General features: G+C 35.3%; 1 protein-coding gene across 1 annotated transcript; it reads left to right on the top strand.

The window, feature by feature from the left end:
• The first annotated feature begins 17,340 nt into the window (after positions 1-17,340).
• Positions 17,341-23,038, top strand: HTR5A (5-hydroxytryptamine receptor 5A). Its single transcript, XM_074272170.1, is given in 3 exon segments — positions 17,341-17,440; positions 17,443-18,080; positions 21,443-23,038. Coding segments are annotated over 3 exon segments (1,071 nt in total). The 3' UTR covers positions 21,776-23,038.
• The last annotated feature ends 2,536 nt before the right edge of the window (positions 23,039-25,574 follow it).

Here is a 25,574-nt window from a genome sequence, read left to right as displayed (position 1 = left end):
ACTCTAAAAGAAGGATAGACCATTTTTGTCCTTTACATTCTCTTCCAAATGAATTTGGGTATAAAGATGGCTGAACATGCATGAAGAGCAAAGTCAGTTCCAAGATAGAACTTCCTGATAGTAAGGAATGAAGGATAATGGAACTTTTTCCTCTTAAAAAATTACTCATTTAACCACCAGGTGGCATTAATAGCTATTAACTGGGGAGTTGCACACTCACTTTGGAGGTTGGAGCAGCCATTCCCTATGGGATGGAAGTGCAGAACACAGATCCTTGACATATCAAAAAAGAAAAAAACTCCAAAAGTTGTCTAATCCAACCCAGATTGGCAGAAAGAATACACTGTGGTCATAAGGCCTCTGCTAAAAGACTTTCTGATAGGTGGATCTTATTTATCAAGGTATATAATCTAGGTATTTTTTCCATTTTGGACTTTACCCAATTTCCTCCTTACATCAATCTAAATAACATCTCTAACTTCTGCCTATTGCTTCTATCTTGTTCTTTTGGGATCAACAAAGTAAATATTTGGAAGATTGTCTTGAAAAAAAGGATGAATGTGAAGTCTCCAGCCATGCCTATTCAGGGTAACTGCCCTAGTTCTTTCAGCCTATTTATTCTCTTATGGAATGGTTTTGGGTCTCCCTATCTTTAAACTCAACAAACATTTTTAAGTGCTCACTATGTTTCAGTTATTGGAACAGGGCAGCTAAGTCATACAATGGAGAGAGTACTATGCTTGGAGTCAGAAAGACTTGAGTTCAAATTTGGCCTCAGACATTTACAAGTTCTTCTACAAGTCACTTAACTTGTTTATCCCAGTTTCTTCTGGTTTAAAATGGGAATGATAATAGTACTTATCCCTAAAGTTTTTATCAATCAAATGAGATAATATTAATAAAGCACTTAGCACGATGCTCGGCACAGTAGACACTATGAAAATATTAGCTGTTATTATTTGTACAAGATTCTGAGAATACTAATAAAAATGAAACAATTACTGATCTAAAGAAGCACACGTTCTGTTGGGTGAAAACAACATGTACAAAAAGAAGTACATATATGCAAAGTAAACACAAAGTAATTTGGGGGAGAAAGTTCCCCACTGACAATGGGGAATTTAAGAATCTCGTATGGGAAGAGGCACTTGAACTGAGACCTTGAAGAAAGTTAAGCTTTACAGGAAAACATTTCAGTATTTTTAAATCATCCTTGTTGCTTTTTTGTAGGCATACTTTGGCTTGCCAAAGTTCTTTCTAACATGCCCATAAATATTGTTCTTATACCAAGATATCTGAATTTGAATTTTGACATATTCTTTCTTTCATCATTTCTTGCTTAGACTATTACAATAGCTTTTTTTTCTTTTTAAAATTTTTTATTTTATTTTTAATTTATGGAATAAAACAAACATTTTCATAATATAGTATTTAATTTTTTAAAAAAGATGATTGCAAATGAAACTGAAAATCTAACATAAACAACTTCCATATATATATTTTTATATACATATTATGTAAATTTCTTCTTTTTCCCCTGCTTTTTTTCCTTCCCCAATAACTTTCTCATTTCTAAAATGAGAAATTCTCCATCCATCCTCTGCATAATTTCCATGGTGACTTTACAAAGGCACCAATCTTAATAATGTCAGTAACCTATTTAATATATTATAATGGCTCCCTATTATCTCTACAATCAAATCAAAGTCTCTCAATTTGGCATTTAAAGCTCTTCATAGCTGGGCTCCAATCTACCTTTGAAATGTTTTTAGACTACTTCCTTTGACACTGTACAATGCAACCAAAGTGCCATTTCTCAAACATGATATACATCTCTTTTCTCTGTTCTTATTCACTGGTTATCCCATATGCTTGAAATGTACTTCATTCTGACCTCTGTCTTTAAGAATCCCTAATTTCCTTCAAAGCTCAATTTAAATACCACCTTTCTTTATGATCCCATATGCTGAAGACCTTTCCTAGTTTATTCTGACATTGTGAAAGTAGTTACTAAAACTTTTATGATCCTAATGGCAATTCCTTCATTTTTTTTTCTTTTTGGCTGCTTGCAAAAGCTCCTGTATTAAATTAATGATTTTTTTTTCCAGGTCTCTCTCTTCTGTAGCTCTTAGTTCTTATATAATAGTATTTTAAACTTAAAAAAAATACTCTTCTATAATTTCACCTAATGGTTCTTATTGGCAAACTTTTTTTGTTTTTAATTTTAATTTTTAACTTTTTATTTTTTTCTTTGAACTGAAGAAAGAATTGAAAAAATTCTTTAATTTTTATTCTTTGAAAATTGGAAAGGAGTTTATAAGGATTAACTGTTTGCATCCTAATGGAGGGAATGATAGAAGAATCCTTCTAGAATCCTAATGCTACACAAGGTCATAGAGGTAATCAAACAATAAAGAAAATTTAGAACTGATTTTCCTATGTTTTGGTAATACTGACAGAAGAAAGAAGAAAGAAGAGAGGAAGAAAAATGGGAGGAAGGATAAAGGGACTTATCTTATGTAATTGGATTATGCAAGTAGCATCCACATGAAGGTAGATTGAGTTTTAATTAATCTAAACTGGACAAAAAAAGAACACATGCATGTGTATGGACGCACACATACACACACACACGATTTGGCATAGGAATTCTCTAAACTCAAAAGGGATCCAAAAAGGAAGGGGAAAATGAGAAAAGTGAGTATAAGAAGGGAGATTCAAGAAGGAATTAATCCTAAGCCAAAAAAGACTCTAAATTTGGAGAAAGGATATTGAAAAGCAAGTTAAGAAGAAAGGAGTAAGAACTTACAATAAAAAATATGTGTATGGTAAAGAGAATAGGATAAAGTACACAGTTAGTCATCATAACTATGAATGTGAATAGAATGAATTCACCCATAAAATGGAAGAGAAAACAGAATGAATTAGAAAGCAAAATCTAACAATCTGTCTCATTTATTAGAAATACATATAAACCATAAAGAGACAAATAGAATTCAGAAAAAAAGGTTCAAGCAATATCAAGCCTCAGCTGAATACAAAAAAAAAGCAAAGAATAGCAATATGATTTCAAACAAGGCAACAACAGAAATAAATCTAATTAGAGATAAAAGGGAAGCTACATTTTGCTGAAAGATTATTGAAAATGAATAAATTTCAATTCTTAACATATATGCACTGAACCATAGAGCCTATAAATACTTAAAAGAAAAGTTAAATGAATTTACAAAAAGAGACAGACAACAAACTATTAATAGTGGGGATCTGAATGTAATTCTTTGTACCCTAGATAAATGTAACAAGAAGTTAAAAGCTTGCACAGAACATTAGAAAAGTTTGCTTTGGTAAACCATGATAAACTCATGATTATTGAATGAGAATTATTTTATAAGTATATATATATTTTGGGAGGGAAGTAAAAAGTACATAGTAGAGAACAAAAGAAAACCAAAAAGAAAGCCAAGAAAAGCTGGGTAGCTTTGAAAACAATATGCAGTATTTATTATATAGATTTTCTCGAAATAGAAATTTCATTGAATCCTCATGTTCTAATGTGTACATGGCAATTTTTTTCTTTTTTTCATTTTCATAAATCTTTAAAAAGTATATCTAGGGAGGATTCTGGGAAGATGGTAGAGTGGGTTGGTTACTTTCAAATTCTCTAGATTTCTAGAACAAATTTGCTTCTCAGGGTAAACATAAACTGGAGAAAAATCAAGAAGACTTGGGGCAGAACAAGGGAATGAAAAAAAAAGAACAGAATGTGAAACATTTTATAAGAAAAATGACAGATCTGGAGAACAGATCAAGAAGAGAAAAACATAAGAATATTTGAACTACCTGAAAGTTGTGACCAAAATTTAAAAAGAATCTCAACACAATAAGGCAAGAAATAATCTTAAAAAATTGTCCTGGAATCATAGAACATGAGGGAAAAGTAGAAAGGGAAAAAATACACTGATCACCACCTCAATGAGATCCTTTGTAGAAAACACATAGAAATATTACTGCCAAATTTAGAAACCCCCAGATTAAAGAGAAAATTTTACAAGAAACAAGAAAAAACAATGCAGATATACTAGAGCTACAATTAGAATTATACAGGACTTATCCACAGCCACAATAAAAGATTGCAAGTCCTGGAATCTATTTATTGACAATCAAAGAACTAGACCTGTCCAAAAATATTTTCTTGAACTGATAATTTGTTGTTACATATTTTGAATCCTATCAGATGTTCTGCTGGGAATGACAATGTTCTTTTCTGTTTTGTCTTATTTTGCTTTTTATTCCTTTCCTGTTTTTTTTTTTTTAATGAAATAATTTTGTTTAAAAAGTTTAAAAATAAGAATATATATTCTCAGCTATTCATAGTACCTTTACAAAATTTGTCAGGTATTTAGACTTAAAAACCTCATAAAACAACAGAGAAAGACAGAAATATCAAGTATATTATTTGCTGACTACAATGCAATAAAACTATTAAATGGCCACTGGAAAAAAATAAAAATCAATTCAAAACTAAATAATTTGATGCACAAGAACTGTTAGTAAAAAGAAGAGACAATAGAAATAATCATTTTCTTAAACATAATTACGATGACAATTCTTTTTTTGCATAAAGCATGAAAAAATTTTGGAATTCTACCAAAATGATACTTAAAAGAAAAAATATATTTTTAATTAACAAAATAGAAAAATCACAGATAAATGAATTGGATACGCAAGTAAAAAAAAACTCTACAAAATTAACCTCAATTAAATACTAAAATAGAAATCCTAAAAATCAAAGAATTAATAAAATTAAAATTAAAAATAAACAGAAAAACATTAAATTTATAAATAAAACTTGGAGCATGGTTTATTTTGAAGAAAAGAAAAATAATAAAATAGATAAGCCATAAGCTAACTTGATTAATCTGATTGAAAAGAAAGTAGAAAACCAAATTACTAATATTTTAAAATGAAAAATGATAATTTAAAAGAAATTATGAAGAAACTGATTATTAGGAACTATTTTACCCTACTCTTTGCCAATAAAGCCAACAGCTTAAAAGATAAAATGATAAATCATAAAAATTAGTTTACAAAAATATAAGGTACCCAGATTAATAGATCTCAGAAGAAGAAATTGAATAAGGCATGTTGTTTATCCTTTATTCTCAAAGAGAACCATGACATCAGGGAGGTCATGATATGACATGCAAGTGAGTTGGATTTAAGTGACAGTGAACTGTGCAAAGTCACCAACCTCACTTTCTCCTTCAGAGCCATTTGGTTCTAGTGGTAAAATATGTTTCAGAACAACTGGTGATGGCCCCAGATGCAAATGAACATATTTCCAAAGAGAAAACTGAATAAGGCATACATGACCTCTCAAAAGAAAAACAAAAAACAAAAAAACAGGAGCAGCTGGATTTACAAATGAATTCTATCAAACTTTCAAAGAACAATTAATTGCATAAACTATTTGAAATAATAGCAAAGGAATGGATCCTACCAAATTCCTTCTATGACACAAATAAGGCCTTAGCCTTATTAGCCAGAAAGTCCATAAAGAAAAAGAAAAAACTAATTAATATCCTTAATGAAAATTAATGGAAAATTTTAAAATAAAATATTAGCAAATGTATGACAACATATCACAAAGATAATACACTAAGATCATGTTAAATTTATACTTATAGTAAAGAGTTGGTCTATTATGAGGAAAACTATAAACTTACTTAACCATATTAATAACAAAAACAACAAAGATAAAATAATTTTGTCAATAGATGCAGAAAAAAATTATTAAACTATAACTTTCATTTCTGTTTTCAAAAAACCCACTATACTGTATAGGAATAAATAGACTTTTCCTTAACATGATAAATAGTATATTTCTAAAACCAAGTGCTAATATTGTATAAAACAGGGATAAACAAGAATCTTTTCCAATTATAATAGATGTAAAATTGTCATTACTTCCATTTGACATAGCACGTAAAATGCTGTCTTTAGCAATAATAAAGAAAAGGAAATTGAAGGAATATGTATATACAGAATACGTATATACAAAGAAGAAATGAAATTGTCACTCTTTATGGATGAAGTGAGTCTGTACTTAGTTCTAGAAAGAATAAACAAAAAAAATTAAATGAAACAATAATTTCATCAAACTTATAGGATACAACACAAATCCAAAGAAATCATCTGCATTTCTATATAACATCAGTAAAATTCTAAAGGAAGGTTTAGAAAGAGAACCTACATTTAAAATAACTATAGAATATACTAAATAATTGGGGGTCTCCAACCAACATACACAGAAGAAACATATAAAATACAACAACAAACTACTCTTTAAAGAAATAAAGACAACTTACCCATGAACTATTAGCATTTTCCCAACTATTTAGGCCTGAATCAGTATAATAAAAATTATAATATTACCTAATTTAACTTACTTTTTCAATATCATACCAATTAGACTACCAACGGATGAATTTGTAGAACTAGAAAAATGAATAATGAAATTCATATAGGGACACAAAAGTCAAGAATCTCAAGGGAAATAATGGAGAGTGGTGGGGAGTGAGAATGAAGGGAGCCTACTACTGTCAGATTTCAAAACATTTGAAAAGCATTAATTCTCAAAACAATTAAATATTAGTTAAAAAATAAAGATCTCAGCCAGTGAAACCAATTAGGTACACAACATTCAGAAGCAAACAAACTTGATTGTTTAGTGGCAAATAAATACATAGTCCCTAGTTATTGGAATAAGGACCTATTATTTGATTTAAAAAAAAGAAAGAAAAAAAAAACTTAGTGAGAAAATTGGATAGGAGATGAGAAAACACCTCCTAATAGAGGTTAGCAACTTCTCTGCAATTTAGAGTCTTATAGAATTGCCTAGAACACTTGAGAGATTAAATGACATGACAGTATCATATAGTCAATAGTTATCAGAGGCAGAACTTGAGGGCAGCTCCCTAACCATTCTGCAATGCTGCTTCAAAATTGCAAAGTTTGATTACTAAACAATTATTAATTTTACCTTCTCTATAAGAATAAGTTTCTATTTCAGATGTGAAACACATTAAACTCTTAAGAAAGACACTAATCAATCCTTCTAACTCATCTACATATAGATAATTACATATATTTGAGGTCAATACTTTTAACATAGTTCATTACTTTGATTACTATTGCTGGTCTTTTAACCTCTGGTTCTTTTTTCTTAATATTTTCCTCCTTTTTGGTTCATCTTATGTATGTTCATTTTTCTTTTCAGGTTTGGGTGTCTAGGCGCTGGAAGTGGTAAAAGAGTTGTTCTCATTCTTTCTATATGTTGATATTTATCTTTTATGTAACTACTCTCTTATGATACAAGGTAGCTTGTCGCTCAGTGGAGGTTACTAAGAAATCATTTCAGTAGTGATGTTGTTTAAACATCATATGGGTAACTCAGCAAAGTACCATAATGTAACCACAATACAGAGTTGTAGATCTGGGGATGAGGAGACTATTTCAAAATCAGCTACTCCCTCACCCCATCATTTTAAAGATAAGTAAATTGAGATCCTATCCTCTTCAATTCCTTTTACTCTACAAAAAATATATCATACACAAACCATCCATACTCCATAAAGTTTTGGTCAGCTGGGTTCTGATGATACCACTGATTGGACTAGCAAATCAGCACTGTGTTGAAATTGCTCCTGTGAATCTTATATAAAAGTGGTATAAGGTACAAGCCGATCTTACATAAAACTATTGTAATGATTAATTTAACAAAGAGAACTATAGAACAAAGTGCTTCTTGGTGTTCTGATATCACAAGAAGGCAAATTAACACCTAAGCAAATTTAAAAATACCTGCTGGAAATGCTTCAATGCAGATACCATTGAATTCTGAAGTAGACAAATCACAAATGTATATGAAATGGGCTAGCCACATAAAGACTTTCATTATATTCCAGTAATATATCACAATTAGAGATGTCTTAGCATTTATGAGCAAGGGCTTCATACTGCTTTTTGTCAACAATATGCTTATCTCCAGGTTATAAAATTGTGTATTGAAGATCAATACAAGTAATCATGAGAAACAATTTAATCTCCAAATCTTGATTAGCTAGAATAAAAGCTAAAATCAAGGAATTAGGGGAAAAAAAATTTAAGAGGGAAAAATTAATGTACCTGAGGTCATTGAAAATCTTTAGTTAATACAAACTCCAGAAATTCTACTTAATGAAACAAATGGCAAATATAAAACCAACATCTCCTATGATTCTAACTAGCACACATATTTAGATTGGAATTAAAAAAACAAAACAAAACAAACAAAAAAAAAAACTTTGAGCTTGATGGCAAGAATAATTAATATACTAATTATAACAAAATGGAATAATTCCCCCCAAAAGCTGGTGTTTGCCATAAACATTATGAACATATTCTTCCACAATATTTGACAGAAAATATAAAAATATTCCTAAAGCTGCATATAACCATATATGATGCAACCACTGATATGAAAAGAAGAACCACAGAAGAAAGATGGAATTAGTGAATTGGTCGAGCCTTCTGAAAAACAATTTGGAACTATTCCCCTAAAGTTGCTAGCCTGTGTACATCCCTTGACAAAGTGATACCATGAGAAGGCCTACAAAAGAGGTGAAAGACAGAAGAAAAGATCCATCCATACAAAAAAATGCTTAGAGCAGCAATTTTTGCAAGGACAAAGAATTGGAAACTAAGGGGATATCCATCAATTGGAAAATAACTGAACAAATGATAGTATATGAATGTAATTGATTAATTTTGTACCATAAAAATGATGCAACTGATACTATCAGAAAAATCTGGGAAAACTCATGTGAATTGATAAAAAGTGAAATAATAGAATTGAGAGGACACTATATATAAAAATAACAATATTATAAAAATGAACCAATTTGAAAGACTTAAAAACTCTGATCAATGCAGTGAGTAACGACCTTGATTCCAGAGAGCTGCTGATGAAGTATACATCCCACTTTCTCATAGACAGGTGCAGACTGAAAATAAAGAATGAAATCTTCACTTTTAGACATGACCAATATGGAAATTTGGTTTGCTTAATTATGTATATCTGTGCTGATTTTTTTTTTATTTGGAGAAGTGAGAGGTGCAAGGGAGAGAAAATAAATGTTTGCCACCTTAAAAAATAAAATATTAGTGAAAAAAATTAAGAAAGATGAAGCTTAGGAATATCTCTAAGGACAGGTACCAAACACCACCATGAGAGAAACAACCTGAGAAAGCTATAGAAAGCCTGCAAAAAGGTATCCGAAAATTACATTATGACTTTCAGCTGCTCTGAATATCAATATCTAGTTGGAATATGTGGTGAGAAATTTGGATGCCATATCATTCAAATGATAATGATGAAGAGAGAGACAAATAGAGACAGAAACGTGAAGAATGGAACTGATACACAAAAATATATTAAAAGCATGGAAAGCAGAAAATGTGCTGCATTTGGAGTCAGATGATCTGTGTTCAAGTCCCTATTCTGCCACTTACTATTTAAATATTGGCAAATTATTTAAATCTCTTTAGGTCTCTTTTCCTAGAAGTGCTAGTTCTTTTAAATTTTGGCTTCTCAGAAACTTTCTCTTCTTTCAGGGACCTAAAGGGAGCCTGAAATCATTTGCCTTCTTTCTAACAGCTGGAAGACTAGAATTTCTCTTTTCAAGCTCTCACCAGCTCTGTCCTCTCACCCAAGCAGGTCTGGGATACCGAGCAATCTATCTCTACCAATGAGGATAGTATTATGCAAAAGGACCTTTAAGCCAACTGTTTCATTCCTAAAGGGAAGAGATTAGAGTAAATGGCTCTCAGGTTCCTTCTAGTTCTAAATCTATGATAAACTGAAAGTCAAATGTAAGGTGACATAAAGAGTTAATGTAGTACAAATAACAAAATACACAATTCAACCTCAGTTTTTATTACAGTAGTTGGAGAAGCCAAGAAAGAGAAGGCTCCCAAAGAACCTTCCAAAGAATGAAAAAATACTGATTATATGGCCTCAATAAGCACAACACAGAAAAGCAAGAGGTTGTATACTATTAATATAATACAACACAAAAGTTACATTAAGGGAGGTTATTTTATCTTCTTTGCAAAATTCAAAAGTAGTAATAAGTAAAATTGCTGACTATTGGCTCAAATGTTTCACAAGACAATGTGAATAACTAATAAAGCATCTTATCAGCTTCCCCTAAGACACAAAATGGATATAATTTTTCTTAACAAAAAGCCTCACATATATAATACCAAAAGTTGAGAATATAGATCAATTTTCCATTTGTGCATTTTAGAATAATGATAATAATAGCAACAATTCTTAATGTTTATATAACACTTACTTTGAACCAAGTACTATGTCAAATATTACAAGATAAAACTTATGCACAAGTATTATCTCATTTGATCCTTTCAAGAACCTGGAAGCTGGGTTGTATTATTATATGCATTTTACAGATGAAAAAATTGAGACAGATTAAGTGATTTCCCAAGGGCCACATAGCTATAAGTGTTTGACATGATTTGAACTAAGATTTTGCTGACCTTGTACTCCATCCACTATGCCACCTACTTAACTGCAACCTATTCACAGCTGTTAATATTTACCAAAATTTATAAACACAAGAATAAAACATATTGGTTGAGTACCAAAAATATTAGTACGGATTATGAATTAAGGAAGTAGTTATACCAAATTATCTTATAAATCATTTGATATTCATGGATGATATCAAGTTATATGGCTCCAATATGGGGGAACCTTAAAAAGCTTCTTTGTCTCAGACTCTCTCTAATCATATCAAAATATCACTTGGAAATGATAAGCATAAAATTCTTAATGTACACAAAGAAAAGACAGAAGGTCAGAACTGAAGGTTCTGAGCTTGAATCTGTAGCTCAAATTCAACCAGCAGATGAAAAGGATGTTTACAAATACCTAAATCTTTTTTAGGCATTAAGCATAAAGTTATCAAGGAGAAAAATTGTATATGCAAAGAGACTTACCAGTATCCTGAAATCAAGATTCAATGGAAAGAGCATGTTTAAAACAATTTACATTTATGCAGTACTAGTCTTGATGTATATTTTTACAAAAGTAAAATGGTCAATACATTTTCAAATATCCCAACAAAAACTCAAACAATCTGCACAGAGGGCTCATTGCAGTAATGCAATTAGAAAAAGATTAACAGGTTTTTTTTTATCACAAAGGAGGAAGAGGATTGATTTTTTTCTTTTCAGAACAGATAAAAACATTTTTAAATATACAGAAATACTTTAGAAGTAAATAAACTTTATTTAGTATACTATACGATTATAAATGCTAGACATCTACCATTAGATTTCTGAATGTAAGTGTAAGTGGTTTCCTCCTGGATGATGAATTCAACCAGTGATATAAAACATCAATCAAATTGCTGAGTCATGCAGACTCAGCATGGAAGAGCAATTCAGCATCAGGTGATTGTCACCAGAAATTAAAGAAAGATTATTCTTAAAGAGTCTGGATTTAGTGAACAATACAGATTGTGGAGGGAAATTTTAATAACTGTGTAACATATTACAGTAGACCGGTAAAAAAAAAAATTTAGCTCCTATAGCTTATCAAGAACAACATGATCAGGTGGCCTGAATTATATAACAGAAATTTGCTGTCCTTCATAAACATAAACAGACAGTAAATCCCCTTACTACAAATACAAGCCCCTAGTTCCCTCCCAAGATCTTTGCAATTCCCACATTAATGAAGTCATGGCTCCACCAAAGTCTGTAATTACTACATGTGAATGAAGGTTAACTTTGGATAAAATTCCACAGTGCCTCCTTAGCTAAAAATCAGTTAGCTTGTAGAGATTTTCATACTATCAAGCTCTTCTGCATGGGAAAAACACAATCACAATGGAAAATAGGTCAGTTCTTGCCAAGGGTCTTTTTTCTGTCTCCATGGCCCTGACTTTTTCTATTGCTGCAAAATACTACCTTAAAAAGCCCTATATATTAAAAAGGAGGAGGAGGGAAGGGACTAAACAATTGCTTATTTTGCCGCTGAACTATAAAGAGGATAAATTTAGCTACCCAAATAATAACTTAGGACTCTTAAAACTCCTAGCTCCATTACTGTTTTGCCAGTTTCCTAAAAAATCATGAAAAGACATGCTACCTAAAACATAAAGAATTCAACCATAAGAAAAACTTTTCTTCCCCTGGACCCAACGCTGTATCACTTTTCTGTCACAGATAGTATTTGGCCATCATTCAAATATAAAGCATTAGCTGGTTTTGACTACTGAGTTATTTCTGTTGACTTCTACAGACTTTATAATCTACAAAACAGCCAGATTTTTATTCAGATAAATTGCTATGTAATCATATCTCTTTCATCCAGTCCTTATGAATTTTTTAGTCCCAAAGCAAGATTTAATGTTTACTTCTATTCCTCTTTACATTTATTTCTTGTTAGCTATATCATTTGTCTGCCATATCCTTTTTTAAAACCATGAAAAGACAACTAGATTGGCCTTCAGGAAACCTGAATTCTATTCCTTTCTCTTCCCCATAGTAATTTATGAACTGTCAATTTATTTGACTTTCTTTCTTAACATTTTGAAGCTTATTGAATCTTCTAAGGCTTATAGAATTATAGAGTTCCTTTAAAAAATAAGAACTTAAAACTTTAATGAAATTAAAATCCTAAGATCTTTTGAGATCTACATTTTTTTTCCCCATTATGTATGCTGTCCCTTCCCACTGTGTTTTCTGCACACTTATCTGACGAGTTTCCTGGGTGCCCAACTATGGATCAAAATCTTCTGACAAGTGCTAGAAGAAATAGGGGAGTGTGGGGAAGTTGGGGGCATAATTTTTACCTGGTAAAGAGCATGATGGGCAGGATTTGGGATTTAAACAATCTTAACCTATTTTCAAATTTAAAATGGACAAGAAGCCCAGAGTGCTGGTATGGAGATAGGTATAGAATGAGAAGAAATTTGAGCCTCCTTTTTGGGAGGAAGATAGTACAGTGTCACACAGACCTACTGTTGACTACACCTCCTTCAAGATATTCTTTCCTCAATAAATGTGGAAATATGTTTAAAAGAATTGCACATGTTTAACCTATATTTAATTACTTGCTGTCTAGGAGAGAGAAGAGAAAGGGAGAAAAATATGGAATGCAAGATTTTGCAAGGGTGAATATTGAAAACTATCTTTGCATGTATTTTGAAAAACAAAAATCTTACTAAATAAATATCTTATTCTTTCTTCATTGGAAGGAATATCTCAACAGTATAGTCAACAGTGATGAAATCTTCACAGGTCAACAGAGATAAGAACTGAGACAAGGCTCTTGAATTTATCAATAAGGAGATGATTGGGCTATATAGAGAAAAAGATATTCCAGGATTAAGGAAGTGATAGTTCTTCTATTCTCCCCAGATTAGATCACATCTAACTTGTGTTCAATTTTGGGTATTACTGTTTAAGAAGACACTGAGAAGCTAGAGAACATCCAAAGAAGAGCAACCATGACAGTGAAAGACACTGAGCCTATATCATATGATAATCAGTTGAAAGAAATAGGAATGTTTAGCCCTAGAAGACAAAGTTCATGGGAATCTAAGAGCTATGTTCAAGTGTTAGAAGGGTCATTCTAGCTTATGTTCTTCTCCATATCTTTCCAGAATATTTCACAGTTTCCTTTAGCAGATACTCCAGGATCTGGTCTCAATGTTTATTTAATCATGAGAAAATTAATGCCTAACCTATGTACCTCCATTACTAAATCCAGTTTTTCTGGCTGTATTCATACTATATTCTTTTATCTCTAATGTATACTCCTTCATCACTTTCAACTATTTTTCACAACTGTATATATACATATTTTCCAGTGCTGAGCAGAGTGCCTGGCATATAGCAGGCACTTAATAATTACTAATTGAATGGCTCTTAATTAAGCTTATAGGTTAACCGATGCCTCTGCTAGATCTGCACACTACAAGGAAGACCTCAAAACATATTTCCTTATTTATTGTACAAACCCCATAAACACGGCCCAGTTTGTGCCCACTTCACAAGAAATAGATTGCCATCAACAGAAACCAAAGCACATCAAGAGACAGTGATGCAGATAAGCAGAGGAATATTTTGCTGCTACATTACAAATTTCAAAATGTCCAGTGTTAAAAATTTCTTATCAAGTCTTGATGGAAGATTCAAGGAACCCCCATCTATTTGTGTTACTACAGGAAAATCAGTCTTTTTAAAAATGAAAGATAATTAATACATCCCTGTTCCTTGTTCTTTTTCATTTATGTTTAAAACTCAGCATGGTTTGTTGGAAAGTTCATAGTTTAAGAGTCAGCAGATATAAATGCCAATCTCTGTTCTGCCATTGAATAACTTTAGACACAATACATACTCTGTGACTTTTTTTTTTATCTAAAGTGTTAACAATTCTATTTGCTTTCAAAAAGATGTTTTGAAAATGAAATTAAGAAATAAAAATAAAATCACTTTGAAAACAAGATACAATAGCATTTTGTCCATTTTACAAGATATAAACAACATCTAGAGACATGTTTAACAATTTTTTTCCATATAATCTATTGGGGAATATTTCTGTTGTCATTCTATTTGTTATAGGGGAAATAGCCTAGACGTTTGCCTGACTTTTCTATGATTATATCTTTAAAAATTTTAAAGCTTATTAACTGCCCTTATATAGTATTAGCGATAATAATAACACAACAAATGAATAGCATCTTTTATGTGTACAAGATAAATTATAATAAATGCATCCTGTGCAAATTCTTAGCTTTCTTAATTACTATACAAATTTATTTTTACATTTTTAAAAATAATTTTTGTGGGGAAAATTTGAGATGCTAAAAAAAGCATGTATTTAAACCTGACATTTGCATTTAGGATTTATTCAAGCCCCTCACATTCTTTAAAAGCATGGTCTCACATGGACAATAAGATGATTGAGATCAATGATCTAGTGATGAAGAGAGCCATCTACACTCAGAGAAAGGACTGTGGGAACTGAGTGGTTCCACAACATATGGACCACAACATAGAATTTTTACTCTTTAAAAAATTGGTCTTACTCTGACCTAACCACTTTCCCCCCCACAAAGGATAATTATAATTTCATAAATCTCAGAAAATGTCCATTCTTGTGGGATCCTTTATACTTTTTCTATCAACATTTTAAATTTTGTTCACAATTGTGATTTCATTCCAGTAGGGGACTTCTGTATTAGAAATTCCCTCAAAACTTTATTTTGTAGGGCATTAAAAGGTTAAGTCACATGCCTAGTAGATACCAAATAGAACTTAAATCCAACTTTTCTTGCTTCCAAGGCCAATACTCTCTCCACTATGCTACAATACCTATACCTACATATGTGTCTACCCATATATATCTATTCCAACAACTAATCATTTCAGTGTGGGAAAAAATATAACTGTTTGCTTGAATTGACCTGGAATTCAGCCACATGAGTCAATTTAGTCAAAATAGACTGTCTGATAGCCTCAGTTTTAATGTCACATGAAGTTTGACTTCACTCAGATGTGGATCTTGTATGGGGACTTACTGATTTCTAAAGAATTACATAAAACATAAGAGTGTTGTGTGTCCTACTGGCAATTGGTACTCATTACCTGAAAATTTATTTCTCACAGGAAAAAGTACCAGAACATGCCAAAGAACCATAGAGAAAACTAAAAGCTTTTGGAATGTTAAGTAAATGTGTTAAACTTTTATTAGTCAGCCATCTAATATTCTAGGAATGTACATCACCTGCATAAGCAAACTACATTAAAGATAATCCCATCTTTCATCCTGTAAGAAAAAAAAAAAAAAACACCTCTATCAGGTCAGAAATATATGGGGAAAGCCAGTGATAAGAAAGCAATGTTATGCTGAAACCCCTGCCTCTGAAGCACAATAAAATCCTGAAGGTGGCAGGAAAGATGAGTTAACAAAATAACAAGTGTGACTGGCTGGACCATATGATGTCTAAGCATTATTATTTACTTTACAGATGAGAAAACTGGGGCCCAGAGAGATGAGATGATTCTCCCAAAGCTACATAGATAGTTAGCAGATCTGGATTCTAATGTTCGGTTCTAATGAACTGACTTTACTTTGAACTTTACTGATTCCTTTCTATCACTCACTGAATGATTTCCAATCCAGTTTCCACTTGTGGTCCCTGTGACCTGGTGTTCACCTCTTGAATAAGAAGTAGCTTCCTGAAAGTCAAAGATTGTGTCTCAAGTCTGCCAGAAGTCTCCAGTCCAGGGGAAGAGGGAGAAGAACTAATTAAAGGAGCCCAGTTAAATGGAAAAGTCAAGCAATCGATTCAGCACCGTGGACAGATCCTGTAATGCCCAGAGGGAGAATCTCCAGGGGGCCTTTTAACCAAAGCTTAGGGATTTTGTGGTTTGTGGAAGAAAAAAGGGAGTGGTCAAGATGCAAAAGGGAAAGTGCAATTCAGCTGATGTTTGGGGTAGGGCTTGATTTCTAGTTTGACAAAGCTAGGGAAGGCTGGACTTGCAAGAATTCTTTTTGCAGAGCTGAGATGTGTATGGAGGGAGAAAGAGCTGGAGCTGAATGCAAGTACCAGCCTTTATGTCATTTTCATTCTCCCTCCCTCCCCTCCCCCTGCATTGAGTTGAAGAGATGCTGCTCTTGAGAAAAAGCAAAGACCTGAGACCTCTGGAAGGTAATCACTGAGATAACTCTTTGACAGGTTCTTCCAGCTAGTTTCATAAGGCTGCCCTAAGATTAGTAAGGCTCAAGGCCAGCTCGGGAGTGGTCTCTGCAGCAGGAGACGGCACTGGGCACGAGGCTCCCTGACCCCTTGCTTTCCCTGATATTCAGTCTCTAAGGTTTTTGGACTTGACAGCCGGAGTAGGTTTCGCTTTCCACGCCCGAGGGTTTCTTAAAAGTGGGTTGTATCTAAAACATCTTCCTTTCACCTCTCTGCCTTTCCTGCCTGGTCTTTTGGGACTTAATTCGCCGACGCTCTGCAGAAGCTACCCTGCTGATCAGAGGGTGCCACAGCTGGATCAGCTGCCTCGGGGTTCACAGCCTAGATAACCCTCCCAAACGTCCTATCACAGCTTCCTTCCTCTCCTCTGTAACACACACACACACAGAGAGAGAGAGAGAGAGAGAGAGAGAGAGAGAGAGAGAGAGAGAGAGAGAGAGAGAGAGAGAGAGAGAGAGAGAGAGAGAGAGAGAGAGAGAGGAAGACACTTCCTGACCAAGAAATGGACTGGCCTGTGAACTTCACCGGCTCCTTTCTCACTCTCCCCTCCCCCTTCCCGACCAATGGGAGCAGTGGCCTGAAAACCTTGGCCCCAGGCAGCCCCCACTTTCCATCTTTGGCGTGCTAGTCCTCACCCTGCTGGGTTTACTGGTGGTGGCGACCTTCACGTGGAACTTGTTGGTCCTAGCCACCATCCTCCGCGTGCGCACCTTCCATCGGGTACCCCACAACCTGATAGCCTCCATGGCCATCTCTGACGTGCTGGTGGCAGCCCTGGTCATGCCCCTGAGTTTGGTGCACGAGCTGTCCGGGCGCCGCTGGAAGCTGGGCAGGCGGCTGTGTCAGCTGTGGGTCTCCTGCGACGTGCTGTGCTGCACTGCGAGCATCTGGAACGTGACCGCCATCGCCCTGGACCGATACTGGTCCATCACCCGTCACCTGGACTACTCTCTCCGGATCCGCAAGCGCCTCTCCAATGTCATGATCACCTTGACCTGGCTGCTCTCTGCAGTCATCTCGTTGGCCCCTCTGCTCTTCGGCTGGGGGGAGACTTACTCGGCGGACAAGGAAGAGTGTCAGGTGAGCCGCGAACCCTCCTATGCCGTCTTCTCCACTGTGGGCGCCTTTTACCTTCCCCTCTGCGTGGTGCTCTTTGTTTATTGGAAGATCTACAAAGCTGCCAAGTTCCGCATAGGCTGCGAGAAGACCAACAGCGTCACACCCGTGCCCGAAGCCGTGGAGGTTGGTGGATTAACGACTTCCCCTCCCCTCTTCCTCAACCCGATTTCTCACTACCTATCCCGCAACTTTAACTCCCCCAAAAACTTGGAGCAAGGAGATCATAGAATTAGGCTCGCTTCTGTACGTTGGGTCTTTGGGGGAATCATGCCCTTGCCCACGTTAAAGATATTTGGGCTCCAGTCTAGCTCTGTCATTAACTCCTGATGTGACTGACTTTCACCAGCAAGTTATTCTCTCTTCTTTGGTCATCAGTTGTCTTACCTGTAAATAAAATAGGGCAGTTCAGCTAGACTCCGATAACTATATAATTGCACATCCCTCTAGAATGGCAGTGCTATATAACCTTACTGCCTTTGCCCTGGCTTTTTTTTTGGGGGGGGCATGATGGTGCTGGTTAGAAGATGTATATATACATACACACCTAAGAATATATTGTGAGAATATATTGCCTGGCTTAGTGGTAGGATGTCGGAAAGACCAGTATTTAAATTCTACCTTGAACACTTAAGACACCCCCTGCCCCCAAAATCACTATGAAATTGTTTTCTCTTCAGTTAAATGAGCTGTTTCTTCTCATTTTAAAGAGTAGCACTAAGTGGTACTATTGTTGAGGCCAAGAGAAGCGAGATGATTTTTCCAGAACCATACAGGCAGTAAGATTAGAGCCAAGATTCCAACTCAAATCCTTTTCACTACATCAAATAATTCAGGAATCCTCTGAGCAAGAGAAGGGAGAAAGGATGATACAGTGTTTCATAGGAATGTAATGAAAAAATCATTTTGCAGACCATAGAGCACTATCTAAATATGAGATTTAATTATGTTTATGGGCAAATAACATTCTGTACTTCCATCTCTTAGTTTCTATATAATGATTTGCAAGGATTCTTAGTGGCCTTGTAGTTTTCAACTTGTCTCCTAGGTAACTACTATAGTTTTACAGGATTTCTTTTCCCCTGAGCTATAATGAAAGTTATAAACAGTATATTGAATCCTAGATTCTGTTCTTGTTTTCTTTCTGTTTGCTTTCCCTTGAATTTTCCTATTCTGGGACTTCCTCCCCTTTTTACAACGATACCCCTCACAAGTATGTAGAGCAATTGCTCACACTGCTTGAAGAGGACGACATCATGTCTTACTGAAGAATCTGACAGCCACTCAGGGAATGCTAACGCTAAAGCAAAGCCAAAGACTAGACAAGGAATGTTTGCCTCTGAATTTTTCTCCACAGGTGGAATTTACTTTCAGGGAACTGAAGCTGTCAAAATACCCTAATGAGGACTTATTTTAATATTTGAGGCCTCTGATTGAGAAAGTTGGAAAAATAAAAGCATTAAATTCATCATGGCAATATTCTCATATTCCCTCCCTTCCTTCCTCCCTCCTCCTCCTCCTCCTCCTTCTTCTCCTCTCTCTTCCTCTCTCTCTTCCTCTCTCTCCTCTCCTCTCCTCTCCTCTCCTCTCCTCTCCTCTCCTCTCCTCTCCTCTCCTCTCCTCTCCTCTCCTCTCCTCTCCCTTTTTCTCCTCTTCCCTTTTGCTTTCTATTAGCAGCAATCAATTGTAAATTCAAAGATGATGCAAAGTGATGTATACTCAAGGATGTAACTAGACTTTGGAGGAGTGGGATTAAGGGAAGAGGCAGGATCTGGAGCAGTGAATCGGGGAGCACAGACCAAGAAAAATTCATTTGTTAACCTAACCCCAAACATATCTGAGCAGACTAATATCATGCTGATGGGCAAGTGTGACATTAAACCCATGGTCAGAACATTCTCATGTGGTCTGTTCGCTATGAATGCATGTTTTCTGTACATTGTATTCCCGATTTTATCAAAGCTGAACTGGATATTAAAATAAATTTTCTACAGCATCACCACTGGGTAAAGATGAAAAGCACAAGTAATCATGGCCCTCTCCCTAACACTGAATATATTCATTCAAATGATATTTAATTGAAATTGAAATGTGCTTTAAAGGGTAATGTTTAAATCTAAATTTGTGAGGGACATGGAAGAGGAGGACAGTTTCACTCATCTTGTCTAGCTAACTATTATGTCTCAACTTTCCTAACTTCCTTTTAAACATCTTCTTATGGAAGGATCCTAAATAGTCAATAAACAGAGTATTGAATTTGAGTCAAGAGGCTGGTAGGGTTCACTGGAAAGAGATGACTCTAGATCGGGATCTCATCTCTGACACTTTATTTCCTATGTGACCTTGAGTTTCCTCATCTATAAAATGATTGTCTACTTCTAGTTCTAGATCTGTGGAATCTCTGTGAAGGCAGAGATTGTGCTATTTGTCTTTGTATCCACATGATTGATTGATCCTATAAACTACCTATTTGACATTAGGTAAGTCTCCTATACTCCGTTTTAGATTCTTCAACCATAAAATGAGAGAATTATGCTAGTGACCTGTAAAATTTCTGTCCCTAAATCTATGATCCTATGATTGATTTGAAATTTGCCTCAGGTTGCCTCACAATTAAATTCTGTATGCATTTGTTAAGTATCTACTTATATGTAGATGTATACATATGTAACAAATGTAGGCTAAGCACTAGAACTATAAAGACAAAAACAGAATTAGTTCTTGACTTCAGGGAGCCTACATTCTACATTCTAATCTCTTAAAATGTCTCTCCTCATCTGAAAAATGAAGATAATTCCCATATAACTTCTTTAACTAGCATCAGGAACAAAAACCATGAAGCACCCTAGCTTATGTTCCCTTTCTGTAGACCATCAAGGGTATTTAGTAATTTATTGTTGTATTGAACTGTTTGGTCTTAGATACCACCCAAGGAATAAGAGTCATCTCTTCCTCTGTTACTGTCCTTTTACAAAGTATCTTTAAGCAGGATCCTTTAAACTTGGATCCCCCAGGGGGAATCTGTACTTGGATTTCAGAGGGTTTATGAACCTGAAACTTTCAATATTTTAAGTATACGTTAGTGCATTTGACTTCCTTTGTACACATTGTATATATTTTATACATTTAAAAACATTACTTAAAAAGAATCCTTGAATTTCATCATATTTCCAGAGGGATCCAAGACAAAAAAAAAAAGATTAGGAACCCCTGTCCTAGAAGTCCAATCAAGATGAAGTCCTCCAATAGAATTCCCTGGTCTTGATTGTAAATGTATTCCTTTCAAGGTAAATGTACAGGGAATGACCCAGATGTATATCTTTTGCTAGATATCTGAGCAAGCAGAATTTAGACAGGAGGGAATGTCTAAAGCTACTATTTATGGAATTAAACTCCTTGAGGGCAGAAGGTGTTTCATTTTTGTCTTGGTACTTAACACACTTAGCACTTAACACAGTACCTAAATATTTGTTGATTGATCATTGCAGGTAAAAGAGGTCCTCCACCAACCTCAGATGATATTCACTGCTCGTCATGCTATGGTGACCTTCCAGAATGATGGAGAGACATGGAGAGAAAAAAAAGAGAAGAAGGCAGCTCTGATGGTGGGCATCCTTATTGGTGTGTTTGTGCTTTGCTGGATCCCATTCTTCATCACTGAGCTCATCAGTCCTTTCAGTTCTTGCAATATCCCTCCCATCTGGAAGAGCATATTCTTGTGGCTTGGCTATTCCAATTCCTTTTTCAATCCTCTAATCTACACAGCTTTTAACAAGAACTATAATAGTGCCTTCAAGACCTTTTTTTCTAGGCAGCGTTGAGAAAAAGGGAGACACGTGGGAAGAAAGGCTTATAGAACTTTTCATACTTCTCCTACTCTACCTTTAGTCACACAGAGGATCCTTGATTATCAGAAGTCAAAATTATCTTGAATTTCTAACAAATTCCAGAGATCTTTGCCTCATAAAGTTCTAAGCTGCTGCAACTCTTCAATGATGGTGGAATCTCAGAAAAAGAAAAAAGACTTCTCCCATATGCAAAGGAGGTGGGGCATGGCAGACTTCCCATTAAGTGCCCTTTCCTTCTGAAAGCCCATCCCAGAATGAGAATGAGAAAGCCAGCAAAAAAATGGCTAACTGGGATAGTTGTGGGTCAGGACACAAATTTGTATATTTCCATTTACAAGGTCTTTACTTTTTTATGGGAGAGAAGAAGCCCCCAAAAGTATATCAATCTTAGAAACAGAGGTGGCACCTTAGGCACTGATCAGCCTAAGTGAAAGACACTAAATTTACCTAGTAGTTTCTGTGCCTTTTAAGAGTTTACCTATCACTGGGAGACTATGTTCATCAGAAAAAAATCACTCAAATTTCCACAGAAACAGAAACAGGCTGAATCAAATGCTGTCAGAATATTTTGAAGAAACTAATATTCTTTGGGGAAGGGAGGGGGGTTTGTGAAGGAAAATCTTTGCCATTTGTCTCTTGGTAAGTTTGTCTTGAATTTTTATAGGTGTTTAAGTACATTAATGCTTTGTGAGCTTAATAATTGTTTCTTTTGGCCATAGACCCTCCTAAACTCCAGTTTCCTTCCTAATCCACAGCTAAATAGGAAAAGGGTTGGATTTGATTTCTAAGACTTTGGTATTGAAATGGAATTCAAAAGGTCACCTTCTATAAATGAACTTGTGAATGGCCCCAGGTGATGCTGGGACATTCCAGCAAACTGAAGTGAGGTAGGGCTGTGCAAAGTCACCAGCCTCACTTGCTCCTCCATCAGGCTCCAGTGGCCAGTTATAGTGTAAGGGTTAAAAAGCCTCTAGAAGCAAGGAATGCGGTTCAAGGCATGTGGGAGGACCTGAGGGATGAGAGGTACTGAGGCACAGGCGAGCCCTACGTGGAGGTGGGGCATACCATGCCTCCTTCCTTAGTTCTCTCAAAGTCTACCATGCCACCCTCCTTATTCTCAGGCCAATCCTACTATGCCAGGTTCCTAGAGGACCTTCCCTTTCCCCCTCAGGGGATCCTCAGGGGGGTATAAATATGTGCTGTCTAAGAATAAAGTTCTCTTTCCCTTCACCCCTACCTCCTGGTAGTCTGTCTCTGTGGGATCCAGGTTGGTGCCCGGAGAGGGGTAAGTGTGGCCTTGTCGACAGACGGGCATTAAGAGTAGTTCTAAGGGGAGCTACCAGGTTAGAGTAGTCCATAGGGGCATAACATATAGACATGTTTAGCTCAATAATTAGCATCTGGAAAGGATAACGAGTCAATAGCATTCATTAAGTATATATTAGGTGTCAAGCACTAAGCTAGGCCTTCACAAAAGTGAGCTGATGCTTCAATAAGGAGAGACAATAAACATAAGGGAAATTCTGGCCAGGAAGCAAGACTCTGGTCAGAGGAATCATGGGGAGAGTGAGCAGAGTCAAAAGGAAATTGAACAAATGATACAACATACCTTTTCCAGAGCAAGACATAAAATCTGAAGAAAGAGCCAGGAATTAACATTGTCAGAATGATTCATAGGAAGATGGCCTTGGGACAGACTCAGTAGTGAGGACAAAGCTAGATCCAGTGTAATATGTGAGCAATAAATATTTTCTTGTTAGGCTCAAAGTGTTTTCCACACAGGGAAACTCCTTGAGAAGGCCATCTATAATCAGTACTTCCACTTCTTTTCCTTTTAACTTAAACTCTTTTCCTCCTAACTCCATATAATTTTTCCCCCCCTGAGGCTGGGGTTAAGTGACTTGCCCAGGGTCACACAGCTAGGAAATGTTAAGTGTCTGAAACCAGATTTAAACTCGGTCCTCCTGAATTCAGGGCTGGTGCTCTATCCACTGCGCCATCTAGCTGCCTCCTAACTCCATATAATCTATCGTCTCCCCTCCAGCTATAATTAATGATTTCCAAAGTAATCAATGATCTCTTGCCAAGTCTAATATTTTTTCTAATTCTCTTTTATTTGACCTTTCTGCAGATTTGGAAAATACTCATCATTCTCTTCTTCCTGATGCTAGCTTCTCCCTAAGTTTCCATTGATACTACCCTAATACTGATTCTTTTACCTGCTAGACCTCTCCTCAATCTCTTTTTACTGAATTTCCCAAACCCTCATCTCTTTTCTACATTTTTGCTTGATCTTATCAGCTCCCATGAATTCAATTGTCATTCTAATCCTGATGAGTCTCAGGTCTACTCCAGTCCTAACTCTCCCCTAAACTGCAGTCTTAAGTCTCCAACAGTCTAGTGTATATCTCAAACTGAATGTCCCAAGGATATCTTAAAATGCAATATATTCAAAACTGAATACATTATCTATCCTCCCCTTGCCATCTGGTCTTCTGAATTAACAATCTACTTCTATTACTGTCAAGGGCACTATCCTCCTCCCAGTCACCCAGGCTTACACCTCCTATATATGTCCCCTTCTCTATTTTGTTACCGCAACCTTCCAAGCATATACTCTTACCTGGTGCTTGGATTATTGTAATAACCTTCTGTTTGGTCTCGTCTCAAATCTTTCTCTACTGCAGTTCATCATCCACTCAGCTGTACAATTGATCTGCCTAAAGGGAGCCAGTGACTCCCTGTTGCTTAGAAAATAAAATATAAAATCCTTTGTTTGGCTTTGAAAGCACTTCATAGCCACCTTCTTATACTTTAGTTCTCCCTTCCCCCATACTCCTCATTACAGTGACACTGGTTTTCCTGCTGTTCCTCTCACAACATTCCATTTCCTGACTAGATGTATTTTCATTGGCTGCCTGCAATTCTCCCCCTCCCCATCTCTGCTTCCTCAATTCCTTTGAATCTCAATTAAAATCTTACCCACTGTGAGCTTTTTTAACTCTCCTGTAATGATAATATCTCCCCAAATTGATACCTCAAATTGATTTCATATAGTTCATTAGGAGAGAGCTGTTTGCTGTCTCCCCATCAGAATATGGGTTCCTCGAGGCCAAGGACTTTTTGTCTTTTTTATTTTTGGTATTTTCCATCACTTAGTCTGGGACAAAAGGTAAAGGTTTGCTGCCTTTAAATGTTGTGTATAATCTGTACATATCCTGGGATGATTATTGAGGAAAATAAGACATCTGACAGTGAAAAAAATCAATGCACCACAGAATTATATAAAAGTCAGATATAACATTAAGAGCACAAGAGGGAATTTAGAGGGAATAGAGCAGGCACTCTGGATTTAGATCCAACAAACCCATATGTAGTGCTCAATTCTGACACTTATTACCTATGTAATTTTAGGCAAATTTCTTCAGCTCTAAGTTCCCTCCACTCTAAAATGAAGTTAGATCTCTTAATAGCCTTAGTAAGCTTTAAATCCTATTAGCTTAGGAACATATAAGATTGAAGCTATTAATTGCCTTGTGTATCGTGGCCCTTTTTGGTTCATAGCAGTTTGGTAAAGGTGAAGCCTTTGCTCAGAATAATGTTTTTAAATGCATGAAATAAAATATGTAGGCTGACACAAGAAATCAATTATATTGAAAAACAAACTCATGAATCCCAGGTTAAGAATCCCTCCTAGAATGGCTTTCAAAGCTCTAAAATTAGATTTCAATGGATTACTGTAGACAAAACTTATGATCATATTCAACTTTAT

The sequence above is a fragment of the Sminthopsis crassicaudata genome, chromosome 5 (genome assembly GCF_048593235.1).
Source record: "Sminthopsis crassicaudata isolate SCR6 chromosome 5, ASM4859323v1, whole genome shotgun sequence".
In the NCBI taxonomy this organism is placed as follows: domain Eukaryota; kingdom Metazoa; phylum Chordata; class Mammalia; order Dasyuromorphia; family Dasyuridae; genus Sminthopsis; species Sminthopsis crassicaudata.
This window is presented reverse-complemented; position numbering and strand designations above follow the sequence as displayed.